Genomic DNA, 22,018 nt, shown 5'->3' with positions numbered 1-22,018 from the left:
CCCTGGGTCAGTAGGGGGCCCCATGAGATGCCCCTGGTATCTTTCATAGGCTTTTTTGGGTGTGGTTTTAGTGTGGGCAAGGACACAGGGGCTCCATGATCCCCTATTGGCCAGGGGCCCCATGAGTTGTCAGTCCGCCCCTGGTTATATCTATCTATGTATCTATCTATCTATCTATCCATTCAGTTGTATCTGACCCTTGGCGATTGCATATACCATCACTCGTAAGCGACTTTTCCATGAATTCTCTTAGCAATTATTTTACAGGGTAGGTTGCCAGGTCTTTCCCCAACCCCCACCATGGAGGAGATCCTGCATGGCCAGGGATGAAACTAGGACAATTTAGACAGGAGCCAATTAACCTACCAGCATGTCTTTGGAATGTGGGAGGAAACCAGAGTACCCGGAGGAAACTCATGCAAACACAGGGAGAACATGCAAACTCAATGCAGTAGGTGCCATGGTTGGGAATCGAACTTATGACCCAATTACTGCAAGGCAGAAGTGCTAACCACTAAGCCACTGTGCCGCCCAACCTGCTACATAAATCCTGTATAACAATAATAATAATAATAATAATAATAATAATAATAATAATAATAATAATCATCATACTTCAACATGCTTTCTGGGGTAAACAAATAAAGGGTGACGAGCCCATACATGCTGTATATTTTCTGGAGAGAATGCTGCTCCGTGCTCCATGTCGTGGTGACCAAGTGTGAAGACCTACTGTAGGTCGGGAGAATCAGCCAATCGGGGCTCTGATCCTTCAGCAGAGATCACATGACCAAATGCCTAGGATTTTGCCTATATGATCAGCATTGCAGTCATCAGCATTTTCTCCCAGAAATGTAAATGTTTCAGCCATTCTACAAACAATTGTTCATTCATCCCATCAAGATCACTAGAAAAGCTGAATTCATTGCCATTGGTCAAGAAGCATTTTTATTATGAATTTGTGAAGGATCGTGAATATTTGTGTTATTTACCGTATGGAAATTTATAAAACCAGTTTTTATCTGCCAGAGCTTTCAGCCGCTCATACTCCCTTTCTTTGGCTTTAGATTGTATCTCCTCAGCTGCAGATTCGTATGTAAATTTCAGAAGGAATTTCTTGCGTCCCAAGCGTTCTTTCATTGGATCCCTTGCTTGGTCCAGTCGGAACCGTATATCTTTCAAAGCATTACAGATCACCTCTTGTATGTCAGCACTTCGCCCGCGAGTCTTCATGTGGTCTTCTGGGGTGTAATTCTCGATGGCCATCACCACTTCTGCCCCCGCACTTCTAAAGGCTTGTTCCAGATTATGACCACATTGGTTTAACTTATTAGTAAGGACGACAATGGGGAACACCCCTGTGATAATAATGAAAATGAGTCCAGTTATTCTTTTTGTCATTTTGCCATGATCTAAAGAATTCCACCCTCCCCCTCAATAGGTCATTCCTGCTGAGATCTGACAACAGCAGCATCCATTGATAGTTTACATTAAAGTGTTACTAAACCCCGGACCCCGCATTCACTATATCCTCTCTCCCCGGACCCCGCATTCACTATATCCGCTCTCCCCGGACCCTGCATTCACTATATCCGCTCTCCCCGGACCCTGCATTCACTATATCCTCTCTCCCCGGACCCTGCATTCACTATATCCCCTCTCCCCAGACCCTGCATTCACTATATCCTCTCTCCCCGGACCCCGCATTCACTATATCTGCTCTCCCCGGACCCCGCATTCACTATATCTGCTCTCCCCAGACCCCGCATTCACTATATCCTCTCTCTCCGGACCCTGCATTCACTATATCCGCTCTCCCTGGACCCCGCATTCATTATATCCGCTCTCCCCGGACCCTGCATTCGCTATATCCGCTCTCCCCGGACCCCGCATTCACTATATCCTCTCTCCCCGGACCCTGCATTCACTATATCCTCTCTCCCCGGACCCCGCATTCACTATATCCGCTCTCCCCGGACCCTGCATTCACTATATCCTCTCTCCCCGAACCCCGCATTCACTATATCCTCTCTCCCCGGACCCCGCATTCACTATATGCGCTCTTCCCAGACCCCGCATTCACTATATCCGCTCTCCCCAGACCCTGTATTCACTATATCTGCTCTCCCCGGACCCCGCATTCACTATATGCGCTCTTCCCGGACCCTGCATTCACTATATCCGCTCTCCCCGGACCCCGCATTCACTATATCCGCTCTCCCCAGACCCTGCATTCACTATATCCGCTCTCCCCGGACCCCGCATTCACTAAATCCTTCTCTCCCTGGACCCTGCATTCACTATATCTGCTCTCCCCGGACCCCGCATTCACTATATCCGCTCTCCCCGGACCCCGCATTCACTATATCCGCTCTCCCCGGACCCTGCATTCACTATATCTGCTCTCCCCGGACCCCGCATTCACTATATCCGCTCTCCCCGGACCCCGCATTCACTATATCTGCTCTCCCCGGACCCTGCATTCACTATATCCGCTCTCCCCGGACCCTGCATTCACTATATCCGCTCTCCCCGGACCCCGCATTCACTATATCTGCTTTGCCCGGACCCCGCATTCACTATATCCGCTCTCCCCGGACCCTGCATTCACTATATCCTCTCTCCCCGGACCCCGCATTCACTATATCTGCTCTCCCCGGACCCCGCATTCACTATATCCTCTCTCCCCGGACCCTGCATTCACTATATCCACCTTCCCCGGACCCCGCATTCACTATATTTGCTCTCCCAGGACCCCGCATTCAATATATCCGCTGTCCCCGGACCCCGCATTCACTATATCCGCTCTCCTTGGACCCCGCATTCACTATATTCACTCTCCCCGGACCCTGCATTCACTATATCCGCTCTCCCCGGACCCCGCATTCACTATATCTGGTCTCCCCGGACCCTGCATTCACTATATCTGCTCTCCCTGGACCCTGCATTCACTATATCCGCTCTCCCCGGACCCTGCATTCACTATATCTGCTCTCCTCGGACCCTGCATTCACTATATCCTCTCTCCCCGGACCCCGCATTCACTATATCTGGTCTCCCCGGACCCCACATTCACTATATCTTCTCTCCCTGGACCCTGCATTCACTATATCTTCTCTCCCCGGACCCTGCATTCACTATATCTGTTCTCCCCGGACCCCACATTCACTATATCTTCTCTCCCTGGACCCCGCATTCACTATATCCTCTCTCCCCGGACCCCGCATTCACTATATCCGCTCTCCCCGGACCCTGCATTCACTATATCTGCTCTCCTCGGACCCTGCATTCACTATATCCTCTCTCCCCGGACCCCGCATTCACTATATCTGCTCTCCCCGGACCCCACATTCACTATATCTTCTCTCCCTGGACCCTGCATTCACTATATCCGCTCTCCCCGGACCCCGCATTCACTATATCTGCTCTCCTCGGACCCTGCATTCACTATATCCTCTCTCCCCGGACCTCGCATTCACTATATCTGCTCTCCCCGGACCCCACATTCACTATATCTTCTCTCCCTGGACCCTGCATTCACTATATCCGCTCTCCCCAGACCCCGCATTCACTATATCCGCTCTCCCCAGACCCTGCATTCACTATATCCGCTCTCCCCGGACCCCGCATTCACTATATCCTGTCCCCCCGGACCCCCGCATTCACTATATCTGCTCTCCTCGGACCCTGCATTCACTATATCCTCTCTCCCCGGACCCCGCATTCACTATACCTGGTCTCCCCAGACCCCGCATTCACTATATCCTCTCTCTCCGGACCCTGCATCCACTATATCTGCTCTCCTCGGACCCTGCATTCACTATATCTGGTCTCCCCAGACCCTGCATTCACTATCTCTGGTCTCCCCGGACCCCACATCCAAGGGGCTTGTCTACTTCTGGCCAGGAGAATGCCCCATAACAGTCTATAGGGCTGTATTGTACAGGCATGGCCAGGGCAAAGGAATAAGTGCTGCCTGTATGAAAGTGAATTTATTCTTTAAAGGAGAAGTAAGGCCAAGGCTCGTTTGGCTGCATTTCTCCTGTAGGTCACAGAGGTGCATTTAGTTCTGCACACCCATATTCAGCCAACAGCTGGCTAAAGACCACTATCTGCTGACATCACTCAGCCAGTCCAGACTCTGGAGGAATCACAACTTTAATGTTGGGATCCACCCAATTTCTTGACCGCCAGCTGCTTCACCTCTCAGCATACCACTGAAAGCCCAAGCCAACCGCTTGCACCCCTCCACAGCCAGGTGCTCAAGTGACAGCCACTACTCTCTGCTCACTAAAGACTGAGAAGTGAAGAATCAGTGGTCTTTGATCGCTCAGTTCTTTGTCTTAGAGGTGAAAGGGGACAGATGCAGCATCGGGCCGGGCTCCATTCACCTAGGTGAGTTTGTATGTATGGTTTTTTACATCACTTAGCCAGTCCAGACTCTGGAGAAGATATCAATTACCATTTACCACACAATGAAAGTCCAGTTTCATATTTTTGTTTTTCGTGTTAGCTTTCCCTCTCAGAACTAGTCTACATATTATTTATTGGACTTTATTGAGAATGTTTTTACTATTGATCTTCAGGTATTTTTTATATATATTTACCTGTCATATCACGACAGTTCTTGAAAAATTCCTTCACTTCTTTTATTTGCTCTTCTGGCATCGACACCTTCATGCTAGGAGAAAATTAAAACATTAGTTAACCCCTCGCCTACCGGGCACTTATACCCCCTTCCTTACCAGGCCAATTTTCAGCTTTCAGCGCTGCCGCACTTTGATTGACAATTGCGCGGTCATGCAACATTGTACCCATATGAAATTTTGATAATTTTTTTCTCACAAATAGAGCTTTCTTTTGGTGGTATTTAATCGCCACTGGGCGCTTTACTTTTTGCGCTATAAATAAAAAAATTGCAAAAATTTGAAAAAAAAAAATTTCTTTGTTTCTATTATAAAATTTTTCAAACAGGTATTTTTTCTCCTTCACTGATGTGCGTTGATGAGGCAGCACTGATGGGCACTGATAGGCAGCACTAAAGGGCACTGATAGGCAGTACTAATGAGGTGGCACGGATAGGCGGCACTGATAGACAGCACTAATGAGGTGTCACGGATAGGCGGCACTAATATGCAGCACTGATAGGCGGCACTGATAGGTGACACTGATGATGGGTACTGATAGACGGCACTGACTGGCATCACTGCTGGGCACTGACTGGCGGCACTGACTGACACAACCCCTGGGCACTGACTGGTGGCACTGACTGGCAGCACTGCTGGGCTGCACTGGTGGGTGGCACTGGTGGGCAGCACTGGTGGGTGGGCACAGGTGGGTGGGCACAGGTGGGTGGCACTGGTGGGCACAGGTGGGTGGGCACAGGTGGGTGGCACTTCTGGGCACAGGTAGGTGGCACTTCTGGGCACAGGTGTGTGACACTGCAGAGTGGCACAGGTAGGTGCACTGCTGGGCACAGGTGGGTGCACTGCTGGGCACAGGTGGGTGATCTGCTGGGCACAGGTGGGCGGAGCTAGTGGGCGCACTGCTGGGCACAGGTGTCCTGATGATCGGTGCCGATCCCCGCTCTGACAACTGCCGGTTCTCGGCAGTACTTTCCTCACGATCTGACAGCGTGAGGAAAGTGCAGCCGAGAACCGGCACTTGCATTTCCTTGTGATCAGCTTGTCATTGGACACCGCTGATCACGTGGTAAAAGGCCGATATGATTGGCCTTTTACCACATCTCGTGATCAGCTGTGTCCTACGGACACAGCGATCACGGAGATTGCCGGGTGCGCGCCCCCTGGGGCGCACAGGAGAGCGCGTTCTGGGGGGAAGTCATATGACGTCCACCCAGAACTGGCCGGCCGCAGTGAAGCCGTCATTCGGCTATCTGCGGTCGGCTACTAGTTAATGTGTATGTCCAGGCATGACCTAAACTTAAAGCCCCCTCCAAAAAAAAAAACCCTAAAGTTCCATCTAGGTTTTACCTTATTCCCGTAGGGAGAAGTAGCTTTTATTATTCCTGATAATGTCAGCTCTAAGCTTGTACAATTCTTACAGGATCGGATTCTGGGAGGTCAGTAAAGTGGTCTCCAAAATTACATTTTCCAAGATCCTGGACAGTCTCTTGGGCCCTAGGACAGCAGCATTGTTTTGCGTGAAAAATAATTCCATGTATGCATGTAGAAAGAGCAAGGGAGAGTGATAGATGGAGATCTATAGTTCAGCAGGCACGCTGACAACCCTGCTAGGGATTTTAGTGCAGCAGAGGCAGCATTGTCAGCTCTTTATAGGAATTAGATGCTTTAGAGGAAAAGGTTCAGGATAGTTTAAAGTATATGTTATCATAAATTCTATGTGTGTGTTCACATATGTGCACTTTATAAATTATAGTCTCTATTATTTTCATGTACTTTTTCCATATGAAGTTCCTGGTTGATCCTGACAGTCATCTTTCTTCCTTGTTCTAAACTGACCACACAAAGTATAGAAGTTGATTTGAGCTAACGTGGTCAGATTTTATCATTTGGCTGGCCATTCAGAGGTACAGAGTGAAAAATATACCTTATGGCGCTTCTCCAAGCTATGTATGGAAGGAAAAGGACCTCTGTGATTAAGCTGCAGTGGGCAGGGCGAAGTGTGTCAGAGGGCATTGCCGGTACGGTGGCTGAGGCCATTCCTCAATATTGGACTTCCGGGGTCGGTTGAGCAGCGTGCATCCTTTCACATTCATAGTTACAGGACAACGTGTAGACACACATCATGACTGGATTGGGTAGTTTAATTCATCCACCACATCCTCTGATTAATTACAGCCTGTCCCGGCACACACACTCTTCCAATCACAGTTTCCTACTTGAACGTAATTACCCCCTTCTTCATAAACTGCCCTTTCAAGTGGGTTTTGTTTTTAACTCTCTTTTATTCTTTGGTTTTTGTGAGTATGGTAATGGAGAATATCGTTGTGCCCTTATGTTTTTATTTAGGTAATTTTATGTATCTGCAGAGTTTATAAAGAAATACAACATGGAGAAATTTTAATGTTTTACATGGATGTACTGTATATGTCTTCCCCTCCTCCTCCCCCCACCATACTGGATGAAGGACTGGTATGCTTGTTGGTTGGATTTGTTCAGAGCACGGGGCTTGCTTTGGTCTCAGGTCTAGAAGGGTACACTTTCATAACCTCCGATGAAGAGGAACTATTCTAATTCCTGAAATGTGTTGGCTATCTATTTTTGTGATGAATATAGATATATCTAGACTGTTTGCCCCGTGTTCTCTTTGTGCCATTGTATACAGTATATCACTTCTACCCTGAGGATGCTATCTATGTCCATCAGATTCTAGTCTTTCACCAACCAAACACAATAGACTCCAATCAGAATGCTTACACAGACATGGTCCAGTGCTCTTTCAGCACATCTATAGAGATTTCCATTATGCCGTAAAGATCTCTGAAATCTGCAATCAACAGCAAGTTTTCTTGAGTGGCGTCATACAATCCCCATATTCCTCTGCAGAACCATCATTATGGTGCTTATCATCTTCAGGGCTTGTGTTAGTGAGTGAATTCAGTAGGGTTGCTTCACTAAAGGCAACTAGGCTTTTCACTTTTCACGGGAATTTTTCGTCAGCCTAGTGAATTAGGCGAAGCTCTGCTGACTTCCATCATCCAATCATGTGCAAACAAAAACACTGTTTTTCTGATTTTCCTGCACAAAGATGGGTTTTCTTTGCACAGTGAATTTTTACCATAATCACTAAGCTAAGAGGAAATGTCCTTGTAAATTAAGCAGCCTATTTCCCTTCAGTAAATCAACCGCAGTGTGCTTTCAGGTGCATGTGTTATAATTTTGAAAAGATTCCTTCACAGTTCTTTGACTTGTATGTGACCGATTGTTATCTACATTTGACCTCCTTCTGGTCCACATCTGACCTATGTCTGACCTTTAGTCAATTCCCTTCTTACATGCAATTGAACCCTTCTGACTTGCAGTTGACCTCTCTCTGACCTACAGCTGATCTGCTTCTGACCTGCAGTTGGACTCTTATGATCTTTAGTTGATCTCTTTTTATTCTGCAGTTGAACTCTTCTGAACTGAATTGAATTCTCTCTGACCTGCATTTTACCTTCTTCTTGCCTGACATAGAACACTTCTGATCAGCAGTTCATTTTTCTCCGTCCTGAATTTGACCTCTTTTTGAGCTGCAGACAACTATTCTCTGACCTACAGTTGAGCTCTGTCTGACCTGCAGTTGACCTCCGTTTGGCCTGAAATTAAACCCTTCCTGCCCGGCAGTTCACTCCTCCCTGACTTGCTGTCAGGGCCTGGATCTGAACCTGTGACCTCTGCTATGTCAGGTAATGTCTCTTCTTGCTCAGCCACCAGAAATGCTAGACAGACAACTGGACAATCATTCAGATAATCTTGGCTTGTACCTTGTTTCTCGTGAGTTTTTAACTCTTTGTTCCTCTCATGAACTACAGTGGGGATCGAAAGTTTGGGCACCCCAGCTAAAAATTTGTATTAATGTGCATAAAGAAGCCAAGGAAAGATGGAAAAATCTCCAAAAGGCATCAAATTACAGATTAGACATTCTTATAATATGTCAACAAAAGTTAGATTTTATTTCACATTTACACTTTCAAAATAACAGAAAACAAAAAAATGGCATCTGCAAAAGTTTGGGCACCCTGCAGAATTTATAGCATGCACTGCCCCCTTTGCCAAGCTGAGACCTGCCAGTGTCATGGATTGTTCTCAGTCATCGTCTGGGAAGACCAGGTGATGTCAATCTCAAAGGTTTTAAATGCCCAGACTCATCTGACCTTGCCCCAACAATCAGCACCATGGGTTCTTCTAAACAGTTGTCTAGAAAACTGAAACTGAAAATAGTTGATGCTCACAAAGCTGAAGAAGGCTATAAGAAGATAGCAAAGCGTTTTCAGATGTCAATATCCTCTGTTCGGAATGTAATTAAGAAATGGCAGTCATCAGGAACAGTGGAAGTTAAAGCAAGATCTGGAAGACCAAGAAAAATATCAGACAGAACAGCTCGCAGAATTGTGAGAAAAACAATTCCAAACCCACGTTTGACTACACGATCCCTCCAGAAAGATCTGGCAGACACTGGAGTTGTGGTACACTATTCCACTATAAAGAGATACTTGTACAAATATGGTCTTCATGGAAGAGTCATCAGAAGAAAACCTCTTCTACGTCCTCACCACAAAAATCATCGTTTGAACTTTGCAAATGAACATATAGACAAGCCTGGTGCATTTTGGAAACAAGTTCTGTGGACCGATGAGGTTAAAATTGAACTTTTTGGCCGGAATGAGCAAAGATACGTTTGGAGGAGAAGGGGTACAGAATTTAATGAAAAGAACCTCTGTCCAACTGTTAAGCATGGGGTTGGATCAATCATGCTTTGGGGTTGTGTTGCAGCCAATGGCACAGGGAACATCTCACGAGTAGAAGGAAAAATGGATTCAATACAATTTCAGCAAATTTTGGATGGTAACTTGATGCCATCTGTGAAAAAGCTGAAGTTAAAGAGAGGATGGCTTCTACAAATGGATAATGATCCTAAACACACCTCGAAATCCACGGGGGATTACATCAAGAGGCGTAAACTGAAGGTTTTGCCATGGCCTTCACAATCTCCTGACCTCAACATAATTGAAAATCTATGGATGGACCTTAAAAGAGCCGTGCGTGACAGACAGCCCAGAAATCTCAAAGAACTGGAAGACGTTTGTAAGGAAGAATGGGCAAAGATACCTCAAACAAGAATTGAAAGACTCTTGGCTGGCTACAAAAAGCGTTTACAAGCTGTGATACTTGCCAAAGGGGGCAGTGCATGCTATAAATTCTGCAGGGTGCCCAAACTTTTGCAGACGCCATTTTTTTGCTTTCTGTTATTTTGAAAGTGTAAATGATGGAAATAAAATCTAACTTTTGTTGACATATTATAAGAATATCTAATCTGTAATTTGATGCCTTTTGGAGATTTTTCCATCTTTCCTTGGCTTCTTTATGCACATTAATACAAATTTTTAGCTGGGGTGCCCAAACTTTCCATCCCCACTGTATTTTAGCCATGTCTCTGTACTTCCTGTTTACCAGATTATTGTGCTCTCCTCAGCTCCCATCACTCCCACTTCTGTCTGTATCTCTGCTATCACTCGTTGCCGACCTTTGGCTAGTTCTTCGACTATGCTTCTGCTTGTTCCCAACCTTCGACCACTTGTTACTGACTTTTGTTACTGACTTGTTCACTGAATACACTTCTGCTTGATGCCTAAATGCTATAACTGCTACTGGACTCCGGCTTGCTCATCTCCTGAGGACCACAACCTGGTACTAACACACAGCAAAACCAATATCCACCATCAGGACCTCTGGTGAACAACAATTAGTACTTAGACCCTGCACCTCATGTGAGCCCGTGTCATCCGGCAGGGTGACCTGCTTGTTCATTCATTGATGTAAAACCTTTATCTCAAAAAGAAAAAAAAACTTTTACTGTACCTGCTTTTAAAGTGTTAGTTGATGAACTTCAATTTGTTAGTTAAGTCCATCTAAATCTGATACATCTTACACTCCCCACCACCCAGACAATGCTGCTGTCCATAAGTGCCCCCTGTGCTCCTTCATCCAAAGTGGGGGAACTCTAATAACTGATGCCACCACATCTAATGATTGGTAAGCTGCAATATAATACATTTTTGTTTTTAGGGTAATACCACTTTAAGTTATTTAGTATCTAGATTTGACGATGCAGCAACAATCAATGTCAGGTGCTAAGTAATATTTTGTGTCATTAGCGGTATAAATCTCTCCATGTGTCCATACCTGTACACAAATATGGGGACAATAAAATCCGTGTAGTTTGGTGTTAGGTCAGAATCCTCCACCTTTGACATTATCTGAACAAAATCCTCTGTCCACTCCACCTCCTCATTCAGAGGAAGAAAGTTCCCTGCAAAGAAAGAAAGACATGATTATGAGGAATAATACAAATGTTCCCCAATACCTTCATCTTTATAACGTCTCATCTCTGGTAACATTGACTTTCCATTGGCTGAGTTACATGGAACTATAGGAAACCTCTATCTGCTCTGTCTGTACTGACCTCTCCTTTTGCATGTCAGTTGATTCAAAGAATGTCTTGCATCCTGAGTCACTGACCTTGAATGAGTGTTCAGATCAAGAATTCCTACTTTACTTTATATTCACTTGCTACATGCTTGTTCCAGGCTAGTCAGTCAGATCATAGTTAATCCAAATGCAGCCAAGAGATCAGCAGTGGGAACTCTCCTTACTTCACTCTGGACTGGGCTTGTCAGGCTCCGCCCAACGGGATCTCTAGTGGTCCACAGCACGGGGTTTCCCAGGACGCGGAGTCTAAGTCCCAGTCTGCCTTTTCACCTGGGCCCCTGATGGTGGGGATGGACTTGGTGCAAGACTGGAACCAGGTCGCGCCCCTGGGCACCCCCGGCGGTGGTAGAGGGGTCCCGCTGAGGGTATGTGCCCGGGATGAGCCTGCTGCAAAGGGGATGACAGGTTCGATCCGAGCGGGATGGACGGATGACAGATCCCGATCCGAGCGGGATGGATGGGTGACAGCTAGGAGTGAGCGAGGTCAGACTAGCCGGGTCGGTATCGTGCGGGCAGCGTGGTACAGGGGGAGTAAGCGGAGAATGGTCGGGGTCACAAGCCAGGATCAGCAGGTAGCGGGCATCGCGGTACAGAGGGTCAGTGTCAGGGCAGGAACGATGGAATGGGCAGGCAGGCCTATGGTACGGTCACGCTGCGACTGACGACAGCCACTACCCACAGACCAGAGTCCCTCAGGGCGCGGAGTCTAAGCCCCAGGCTACCCTTCACCAGGGCCCCTGATGGTGGGGATGGACTTGACGCAGCCTGAGACCAGGTCGCGGCCCCCGAGTGACCCCAGCTGCGATAACGACTGCCGCCAATGGCGTACAGCTGGTGGGAGCTAGATGGGATCACGAGTAGAGTAGTCAGACAAGCCGGGTCAATAACAATGGAGCAGACAGTACTAGACGGTAGGCAAAGAATACTCAGGTCACGGGCCAGGTTCAACAACGGGAAGTCAGATAAAGGGTTAACGCAGAGAGTAGTCTTGTCCAAGCCGAGTCGGTTACCAGGAGAGCAATGGGAATAACACAAGAGCTTGCAACAGGGCAACATACAGGACACAAGTGCAGAGCACACTTGCAGACAGCAGGTTTAAATGTGCTCAACCACACCCTTCTGAGGAGGAGCCGCAGAAGCCTGAAGGCATAAAGGTTCCCACCATGCTTTGCAGAAAACCAAGATGGAGGCCAGCTCATGGAGATGCACAAGCTCTGAAGAAAGGTAGGACCTTGACAGTACCTCCTCCTCAAGGGCCCCTCCCCCTCCGTGGCTCCACAAAAGGTTTCTGAGGAAATCGGGCGTGAAAAGCGCGGAGGAGGGCAGGAGCATGAACATCCGCGGAAGGAACCCAGGAACGTTCCTCGGGACCATAACCACGCCAATGGACCAAAAACTGTACCCGACCGCGGACCAACCGAGAATCCAAGATGCGGCTCACCTCATACTCCTCATGACCGTCGACCCTGATAGGACGAGGACGAGGCAGAGAGGCAGTAAAGCGATTACAGATCAGAGGTTTCAACAGGGATACGTGGAAGACATTGGAGATGTGCATCCCAGGAGGAAGAGCAAGGGCATAGGCAACCGGGTTCACCCTGCGAAGAATGCGGAAAGGACCAACAAAACGGGGGGCCAGCTTTGGTGTGGGCACCCGAAGCTTGAGGTTGCGAGTGGACAACCACACCTGATCTCCGACCTGGTATGAGGGAGCGGGCAACCGTCTACGATCAGCCTGGAGCTTCTGGCGCTGTGCTGAGTCCTTCAAGGACCTCTGAATCTGCCCCCATGAGGAGCGCAGAGCAGCCAGGTGGTTATCCACAGCCGGAATGTCCTGTGGAGAGAACAACTCAGGCAATACAGCGGGTTGGAACCCATAGTTGGCCATGAAGGGGGACATCCCAGAGGAGGAGTTGACAGCCGAGTTCCTCGCAAACTCTGCCCATGGCAGGAGATCGACCCAGTTGTCCTGATGATCCGATATATAGCAACGAAGGAATTGTTCCAGGGCCTGGTTGGAACGCTCCGCAGCCCCATTGGACTGAGGGTGGTAGGCCGAAGAGAAGGAAAGCTCGATACCCAACTGGGAGCAGAAGGCGCGCCAGAACCTGGACACAAACTGGCTCCCACGGTCCGAGACAATCACCTTGGGCAACCCGTGCAAGCGAAAGATCTCCTTGGCGAAAACCGTAGCCAGTTCCTGTGCAGTCGGCAATTTCTTGAATGGAACGCAATGGCACATCTTAGAAAAACGATCGATCACCATAAGAATGACCGTATGACCTTGAGACGCAGGAAGATCCACAATAAAATCCATTCCCAGGTGTGACCAGGGACGCTCCCCATTGGGAATGGGTTGCAGAAGGCCCAATGGAAGGTGCCGAGGAGATTTATTCTGGGCACAGACCGAACAAGCTGCTACATATGAGGCGATGTCAGAACGGAGAGATGGCCACCAGAATAACCGAGAAACGACCCAGGACAATTGGTTCCTACCAGGATGACCGGCAGTCTTGGCATTATGGTAGGTACGTAGCAAGCGGGTACGCAATCCCTCAGGTACAAAACATCTTCCAGCAGGTCTCTCAGGGGGAGCGTTAGTTTGAGCCGCCAAAATCTGCTCCCCAAGGGGAGAAGTCAGGTTGGTACGAATGGCAGCCAGGATCTGATTTGGAGGAATGACCGAGGTCGGCTCAGTGTCCTCCCTGGACAGCTCAGAGTATTGCCGCGACAAGGCATCAGCCCTGACATTCTTGGAACCAGGCAAGTAAGAGACCACATAATTAAAACGTGACAAAAACAGAGCCCACCTGGCCTGACGGGGTGTCAACCTCTTAGCCTCCGAGAGATATGTGAGGTTCTTGTGGTCAGTGAGAACTAGGACCGGGACCACAGAACCCTCAAGCAGGTGCCTCCATTCCTTGAGAGCCAGAATAATGGCCAACAACTCCCTGTCTCCAATCTGGTAGTTGCACTCTGCAGAGGAAAGCTTCTTGGAGTAGAACCCACAAGGAAGTAGGGGTCCCTCGGGTGACCGACGCTGGGACAAGAGGGCGCCTACTCCTGTCTCAGATGCATCAACCTCGAGAACAAAAGGCAACCCAGGATTGGGATGAGACAGAATTGGGGCCGAAGTGAAGGCGGCTTTCAGAGCCTTGAAAGCTGAGATGGCCTCGGGTGACCACTCGTGAGGGTTACTGCCCTTCTTGGTCAGATCTGAGAGAGGCTTTGCCAATGTGGAAAAGTTCCTGATAAACTTCCGATAATAGTTGGCAAATCCCAAAAAGCGCTGAATGGACCGAAGACCACTGGGACGAGGCCACTGCAGAACCGCTGAAACCTTCTCAGGGTCCATAGAAAAACCCATCGGGGAAATGATGTAGCCTAAAAAGGCAACCTGGGATTGGTGAAATTCACACTTCTCGAGCTTACAGAAAAGCTCGTTTTCACGTAACCGTTGCAGCACCCGCTTAACATCCTGGATATGAGACTCCATGGACGCAGAGTAAACCAAGATGTCATCCAGGTAAACCACCACGCACTGCTGCAACAAGTCACGTAAGACATCGTTAATAAACTCCTGAAAGACCGCGGGTGCGTTACACAACCCAAAGGGCATAACCAGGTATTCATAGTGGCCGGTTCTGGTGTTGAACGCGGTCTTCCACTCATCGCCCTCCTTGATCCGTACAAGGTTGTAGGCAGCCCTAAGGTCGAGCTTAGTAAAGACCGTTGCTCCCTTGAGGCGGTCAAACAACTCAGTGATCAACGGAATAGGATAAGCATTTTTAATCGTGATCCGATTGAGACCCCTAAAATCAATGCAGGGTCTCAGCTCACCTCCCTTCTTTTTCACAAAAAAAAACCCAGCTCCTGCTGGAGACGTAGACTTGCGAATGTGCCCCCGGGAAAGCGCATCCGCAACGTATTCCTCCATGGCCTGATTCTCTGCCACCGAAAGAGGATACACCCTGCCACGCGGAGGAGTAGCACCAGTTTGTAAGGTTATGGCACAATCATATGGACGATGAGGAGGCAGGGCACCGGCGCGCACCTTGTCAAACACGTCCAGGTACTCCCCATATTCAGTGGGCAGCACAGAGTCCGAGGAGGTGCACAGCACCTTAACCGGACCACGGATGCAACCAGCCCCACACCGTGGTGACCATGAGAGAATCTCGGCCGATCGCCAATCAAAGGTCGGATTGTGCCTCTGAAGCCAGGGATAGCCCAAAACCACGGAGTAGTGCGGGGAAGAAATTACCTGGAAACAGGCCAATTCCCTGTGAACAGCCCCAATAGCTACCTCCACCGGCAGGGTCTCGTGGGTAACCTGCGATGGCTGCAAGGGCCTGCCATCTATTGCCTCGAGAACCAATGGAGTCTCTCGAGCCTGCAGAGGAATGGAGTACTGGGCCACAAACGAACTGTCCATAAACAAACCGCCAGCCCCAGAGTCTACCAGCGCCTGGGCCGTCACCGAGCCTCCTGCCCAAGAGAGGACAACGGTGATAAGCGGTTTATCTTTACGGGAAACCGGGGACGAGGAAACTCCACCCAAGATCTGCCCCCGACAGGATCTCAGGTGCGGGCGTTTCCCGGACGGACCGGACAGGACTGCCGAAAATGCCCCCCGAGTCCACAGTACAGGCAGCGACCCTCCCGACGCCGAGAGGCCCGCTCCCCCTCGGAAAGGCGAGCAAACCCCAGCTGCATGGGCTCACTACCAGACAAACCATCCCCAGGAGGCGTGGGAGGAGAGGGAGGCACGGGTGGGACAGAAAACGTAGGCGCCAAACGGTTAGGAGGCCTCCGCAGCCGCTCCTTAAATGAAGGCCTCTCTCTGAGCCTGGTGTCAATCAAGATTAGGAAGGAGATGAGTGCCTCTAACTCCACAGGCAGTTCTTTGGCTGCGATCTCGTCCTTCAACGCATCAGAGAGACCATGAGAGAAAGCAGCCACTAGAGCCTCATTGTTCCAACCCACCTCTGCCGCCAAAGTACGAAATTCGATGGCGTACTCGGCAACGGTTCGTGAACCCTGATGCATGGACATGAGCAATTTGGCAGCAGAAGCGGAGCGAGCGGGTACGTCGAATACCGTACGGAAGGAGGCAACGAAACGGGTAAACACGTGAATCACCGGGTCATTCCTCTCCCATAAGGGATTAGCCCAGGCCAAGGCCCTATCAGAGAGTAGCGAGATTAGGAAGCCCACTTTTGCCCTCTCAGTAGGGAAAGCGTGAGGTATTAATTCAAAGTAAATCCCCACTTGGTTAAGAAAACCACGACACTGACTCGGTTCCCCCCCAAAGCGCTGAGGAAGAGGGGCAGAACCAGTCATACCTCTGGGTACCGCGGGTTCCGCAACAGATGCAGAGGTAGGTGCAACAACCGGAGCAACAGTGGGAGAGTCCACCGGAGTAACAACTGACCTAATAGCCCCAGGGGTAAGGTGCGCTGTGCGTGCAAGCAGAGCCTGCAACGCCTGAGCGAACTGATCCAACAAGCGATCCTGTTGGTCGAGTCTGGCGAGTAACATAGGGATCGAAGGCGTACCTGCACCGTCAGGATTCATGGCACTTGTGTAATGTCAGGGCAGGAACGATGGAATGGGCAGGCAGGCCTATGGTACGGTCACGCTGCGACTGACGACAGCCACTACCCACAGACCAGAGTCCCTCAGGGCGCGGAGTCTAAGCCCCAGGCTACCCTTCACCAGGGCCCCTGATGGTGGGGATGGACTTGACGCAGCCTGAGACCAGGTCGCGGCCCCCGAGTGACCCCAGCTGCGATAACGACTGCCGCCAATGGCGTACAGCTGGTGGGAGCTAGATGGGATCACGAGTAGAGTAGTCAGACAAGCCGGGTCAATAACAATGGAGCAGACAGTACTAGACGGTAGGCAAAGAATACTCAGGTCACGGGCCAGGTTCAACAACGGGAAGTCAGATAAAGGGTTAACGCAGAGAGTAGTCTTGTCCAAGCCGAGTCGGTTACCAGGAGAGCAATGGGAACAACACAAGAGCTTGCAACAGGGCAACATACAGGACACAAGTGCAGAGCACACTTGCAGACAGCAGGTTTAAATGTGCTCAACCACACCCTTCTGAGGAGGAGCCGCAGAAGCCTGAAGGCATAAAGGTTCCCACCATGCTTTGCAGAAAACCAAGATGGAGGCCAGCTCATGGAGATGCACAAGCTCTGAAGAAAGGTAGGACCTTGACAGTCAGGCAGGAGGATGGTCAGGGACGAGCCGGGGTCAGAGCAGGAGAGGGTCAGCATAAGTCAGAACAGGCAGAGTTTGGCAACTAGGAAGCGCACTTACAGGACAGGAACAAGACCTTGCGGCAACCTGGAGATGCACAGGGCAGCTTTAAATAGAGCGCCCTGTTCTCCCATTGGTGCGGCCGCGATCGCTACTGCGCATGCGCGGCCGCCGCCGCGATCGCCGGCTGGGTCGGATCGGCCGTCTGCGCATGCGCGCACCGCCGAGGACCCGGGATCCCTGACAGGGCTGCTTTATGAATAGGCTGAAAAAAATGAACCTTGTGTTCAATGAACATGTACCAAACAGGGGAAGACTGACCATTTGGGAACTCAGGCACTGCCTGAGGGCCTGGGTTCAGTAGGGGGCCCCATGAGATGCCCCTGGTACCTTTCATAGACTTTTTTGGGTGCGGTTTGAGTGTGAGCAAGGACACAGGGGTCCCATGATCCCCTATTGCTCGGGGGCCCCATGAGTTGTCAGTCTGCCCCTGGTACCAAACAAACAAAAAATAAACAATCAGTTTGGTGGGGAGCAGTAATTGTATTAATGCTGTAAGGTCAACATTAAAAATCCAAAATAGGTAACGAGGGAGTGGAGCTGGAATCAAATGGAGATATTCACATGAAAGGTGTGTTAGTGTCACTGGACCTAGGACACTGATATGGTATAGTCCATAAAACGTCCTCAGTGATTAAATGTTTATGTTGTGGCAGCCGGCTGCAGGAGCTAGAACAGCAATGGGCAAACTACGGCCCGCGGGCCGTATACGGCCTGGCGGACCTTTTAATCCGGAGCTAGGCTCCCGCTAGGCTCCCCTCACAGTCCGCCCTGAAGACCGGTGTAGCATGAAAATCTGTCTCCTATGAGGATCTGTCCCCCTCGACGTATCTGCGCATGTGCCGGAGATCGCCGATCGGCTGCTAATGCCTGAACCTGGCACATGCGCAGATACGTCAAGGGGGACAGATCCTCATAGGAGACAGATTTTCATGCTACACCGGAACGGCGCGGGAACACGGCGAGAGGAACGCGCGGAGCAAAGGTAAGTGAATTGACACAGGGGGGACTTGGGGACTTAATATGGGGGATGAATTAATATGGGAAATGAATTACTATATGGGGGATGAATTACTATATGGGGGATGAATTACTATAGGGGGGATGAATTACTATATGGGGGATGAATTACTATATGGGGGATGAATTACTATGGGGGATGAATTACTATGGGGGATGATTTACTATATGGGGGATGAATTACTATGGGGGATGAATTACTATATGGGGGATGAATTACTATGGGGGATGAATTACTATATGGGGGATGAATTATTATGGGGGATGAATTACTATATGGGGGATGAATTACTATATGGGGGATGAATTACTATGGGGGATGAATTACTATATGGGGGATGAATTACTATATGGGGGATGAATTACTACGGGGGATGAATTACTATATGGGGGATGAATTACTATATGGGGGATGAATTACTATGGGGGATGAATTACTATATGGGGGATGAATTACTATGGGGGATGAATTACTATATAGGGGATGAATTACTATGGGGGATGAATTACTATAGGGGGGATGAATTAGTATGGGGGATGAATTACTATATGGGGGATTAATTACTATGCTTACTATGGGGGAATATTACTATACTTACTATGGATGACACATACACATAATTTATCTACTCTTGGTCCGGCCCCCGGGTCCAATATATGAACCCATTGCGGCCCTCAAGTCAAAAAGTTTGCCCACCCCTGAGCTAGAAGCTGCTCTGTGGAAATCCAAGAAGAGATAAAAAGCGGCACCATCTGAGTGTAGTGTTACTATAAACAGCTTTATTCACAAGGGTAAAAAACACTTTCAGAAAAAAAAATAGTAGCAAGCATGTGTACCCCTCTGCTGGGTTTGGTTCCGGCAGCTGTGAAGAAGGGCACAGCTGTTGGTTGCTCTGGTGGCTCCCTAGATGGATGGATGAAAAAAACAACCCATCTGGCAGATAAAATAGCTCTACTATACAGTATTTCCTGTATGTGTGTATTTAGATATTCTACCAAGTTTCAGTTCTGTTTAATGCACTTCAACCAGAATCCACGTAGCACATCACTGGTCCCTTGGGATTATGTTTCCTAAAGCCTATTCTGTATTACTTTATTACTCCTCCTGTCAGGGGCGGACTGACAACTCATGGGGCCCCCGGGCAATAGGGGATCATGGGGCCCCTGTGTCCTTGCCCAAACTCAAAAAAGCCTATGAAAAAGGTACCAGGGGCATCTTATGGGGCCCCCTACTGACCCCAGGCCCTCGGGCAGTGCCCGAGTTTCCAAATGGTCAGTCCTCCCCTGCTCCCCGTTATCAAGGCTCAAGTCTTATATCACCCTAACTATGTAAGGAATAAATGAAATAACCAATATTAATTATGATGTCTAATTACTGTGTAGCCTGGCTGAGAGCAGACCCAGGACACACTCTCCTTTCAGAAGCTCACATGGAAACAATGGCAATCATTTGCTGCTGGAGATCCCAATGAGAGCTGCCTGCATGGAGAGTGTTTGAAAAATCTTTTCCTGCATCACAAACAGCCAGGTCTGGATGTAAAGCAGAAGCTATGAGAGATGTCCAGTATACTTCTCAAAGCTTTATCTTTATCTTGTGCCCCTTTAGATTCAGGACAGCTCAGTGGAATAAAAAATCACTAAAGCCAGCTATAGATGAATCAAAATTCAGCCAGTTTCAGCAGGAACTGGAATGGATTTCGATCCATCTATAGCCAGGCTGGTTGTACTGAAGTCAATTGATTGATTAACGTTAGTGCAACCAACTTGTTGTTCATTGGCTATAGACTGCCAGAAAACAATAGCGCGGTAGGAGGGATTCCCCCATAAGCACTGACTATGTTGATGGGAGAATTGAGCATTTTTCTTTCCTTCAACCCATGGTTGAAGGAAAGAAAATTGTAAAATGAATGGCCTGCCTAAGCATGTACATGCAAGAGACTTTGTAACTTTTTCCTATTAAAGGAACCCTGGTTGGGTATTTTTGATTATTGTGACCCCTTTCCATCATTTCTAGTCCTGGTGTCACAAGGATGTCTCTGGGAGAGGATTTCTCCTTAAGTAATTCAGATTCAATTAAAAAATACATATAGAATTGGACTGTAAGTATTAGAAATGAAAGGGGGAGGTTGACATCCTACCCAGCTGAGCGTAGATGATGGCCTCTTCATTTTTCCTCTTCCTTCCAAACCCTCTGTTGTCCACAATGGTGATGGTATCAGTTAGTACATAGGCATTTCTCCTGTTTGTAATAATGGTGCCACTTGATCCTGTCTTTGCATACATCTGATACTCCGCTGTGCTGAGGGTGTAGAAGCAGGAATTAACAAAAGCTGATTTTCCATGGCCAGCATATCCAAAGAGCTGCAGGAGCACCCTGGTGTACTGCTCATTCTTGGATAGACTACTGGGAAGGGTGAAGTTGATGATCTCTTGTTGTTTGTCTATAGGTCCCATCATAATATAAAATTCCCCAATGCCTTCTCTCGTTCAGTTCTGGTTCAAGTGTGGTATTTCTTCTATTTCAGGGTTATACGTAGTACAAAGCTTCTACTTTATGTTTCGTTTTCCTGGATATTGACTAATGGATGTGTACATAATAAAGGCTTCTGTTGGCGTATGTAAGAGACCTGTTCTATCTTACAAACAAGTCTAAAGGTCATAGCCACTTGTTAATATTTAACAATATTTATTATTTTAAGTAGCTACTGGAAAATTTTAATGATACGATTTCTAGAAGTTCAAGCTGAACTGCAGGCGGACACTTGCTAACAATCTTCCTCTCTATAGGTCCTGGTGACCATTATCTCCTGTATAGGAAGTGATAGGAAATCCTAACACTTTGAGTTGTCACTGGAACAGGCAGTGTGGGGAAATCTTTCAGAGAAGACACCTATTCTGGGGACAATTGTCTAACAGGAGACATCATCTACCTTCAGGGCCCATTCATACTTAAAGCCTAAGTTTACAATTCACAGTAAATAAAAACAAAGGATAAGCTCAAGGGACATTATTGACTTCCAAAGAAATGTATCCTTTGTGCTGTTGTGCTTCATTTAGTGAAAATCTTCTTCTTCTAATGCTCCCCCCCACCTCTGCCTCCATAATATTCTGGTACGATAGAAGTTAATAGAACTTAGTGAACTATGACAGACAGGCATCAAGAGAGTTTGACTATATTTGCCCTTTCCACCCTCTCCTCCATCCTTAGAAGGTTTGCTACACCTTCTAAGAATGAAAGAAGATCTATGAATGGGAGGGGGTGAACCTGTCATTCATCTACCCTTCTTCCATTCATATACTGTATTTCATTTATAGAAGCAGGAGAACAGCATGGATGAAAGGAGGAGAGGGGTGGAATGGGGGAGCATTGGTAGGTACCCTTGATGAATGGCAATCACAGCTCCCCAAGCTCTATTAACCCCCCCCCGCCGCACCAAAAGATTGCAGGGGAAGGGAGAATCAGAGGAAGAAGTTTTCTGCTAAACGAGGTCACAGCA

The 22,018-nt window shown here is 48.4% G+C and overlaps 1 protein-coding gene across 1 annotated transcript; it reads right to left on the bottom strand.

Moving 5' to 3' along the window:
* Nucleotides 1-925: 925 nt before the first annotated feature.
* Nucleotides 926-21,124, bottom strand: LOC149457628 (uncharacterized). Its single transcript, XM_089683484.1, has 4 exons — nt 20,660-21,124; nt 10,869-10,995; nt 4,608-4,681; nt 926-1,358 (listed from the first exon to the last, which is right to left on the bottom strand). Exons 1-4 carry the CDS (start codon nt 20,976-20,978, stop codon nt 985-987), a joined length of 894 nt encoding a protein of 297 aa, XP_089539610.1. The 5' UTR covers nt 20,979-21,124; the 3' UTR covers nt 926-984.
* Between the last annotated feature and the right edge of the window lie 894 nt (nt 21,125-22,018).

This window comes from Staurois parvus, unplaced genomic scaffold (assembly GCF_062004578.1).
Source record: "Staurois parvus isolate SC_StPar_1 unplaced genomic scaffold, SC_StPar_1.0 ptg000311l, whole genome shotgun sequence".
In the NCBI taxonomy this organism is placed as follows: Eukaryota; Metazoa; Chordata; class Amphibia; order Anura; family Ranidae; genus Staurois; species Staurois parvus.
Note: the sequence above shows the minus strand (reverse complement) of the source record. Positions and strands in the feature narration are given on the sequence as shown.

Excerpts from the sequence above, each read along its gene's own strand:
- LOC149457628 (XM_089683484.1), bottom strand. The coding sequence starts at position 20,978 with ATGATGGGACCTATAGACAAACAACAAGAGATCATCAACTTCACCCTT. Across the intron at positions 10,996-20,659 it reads CATCATCTACGCTCAGCTGG|GGAACTTTCTTCCTCTGAAT; the intron begins GTAGGATGTCAA and ends CTTTCTTTGCAG. Across the intron at positions 4,682-10,868 it reads GTCCCCATATTTGTGTACAG|CATGAAGGTGTCGATGCCAG; the intron begins GTATGGACACAT and ends ATTTTCTCCTAG.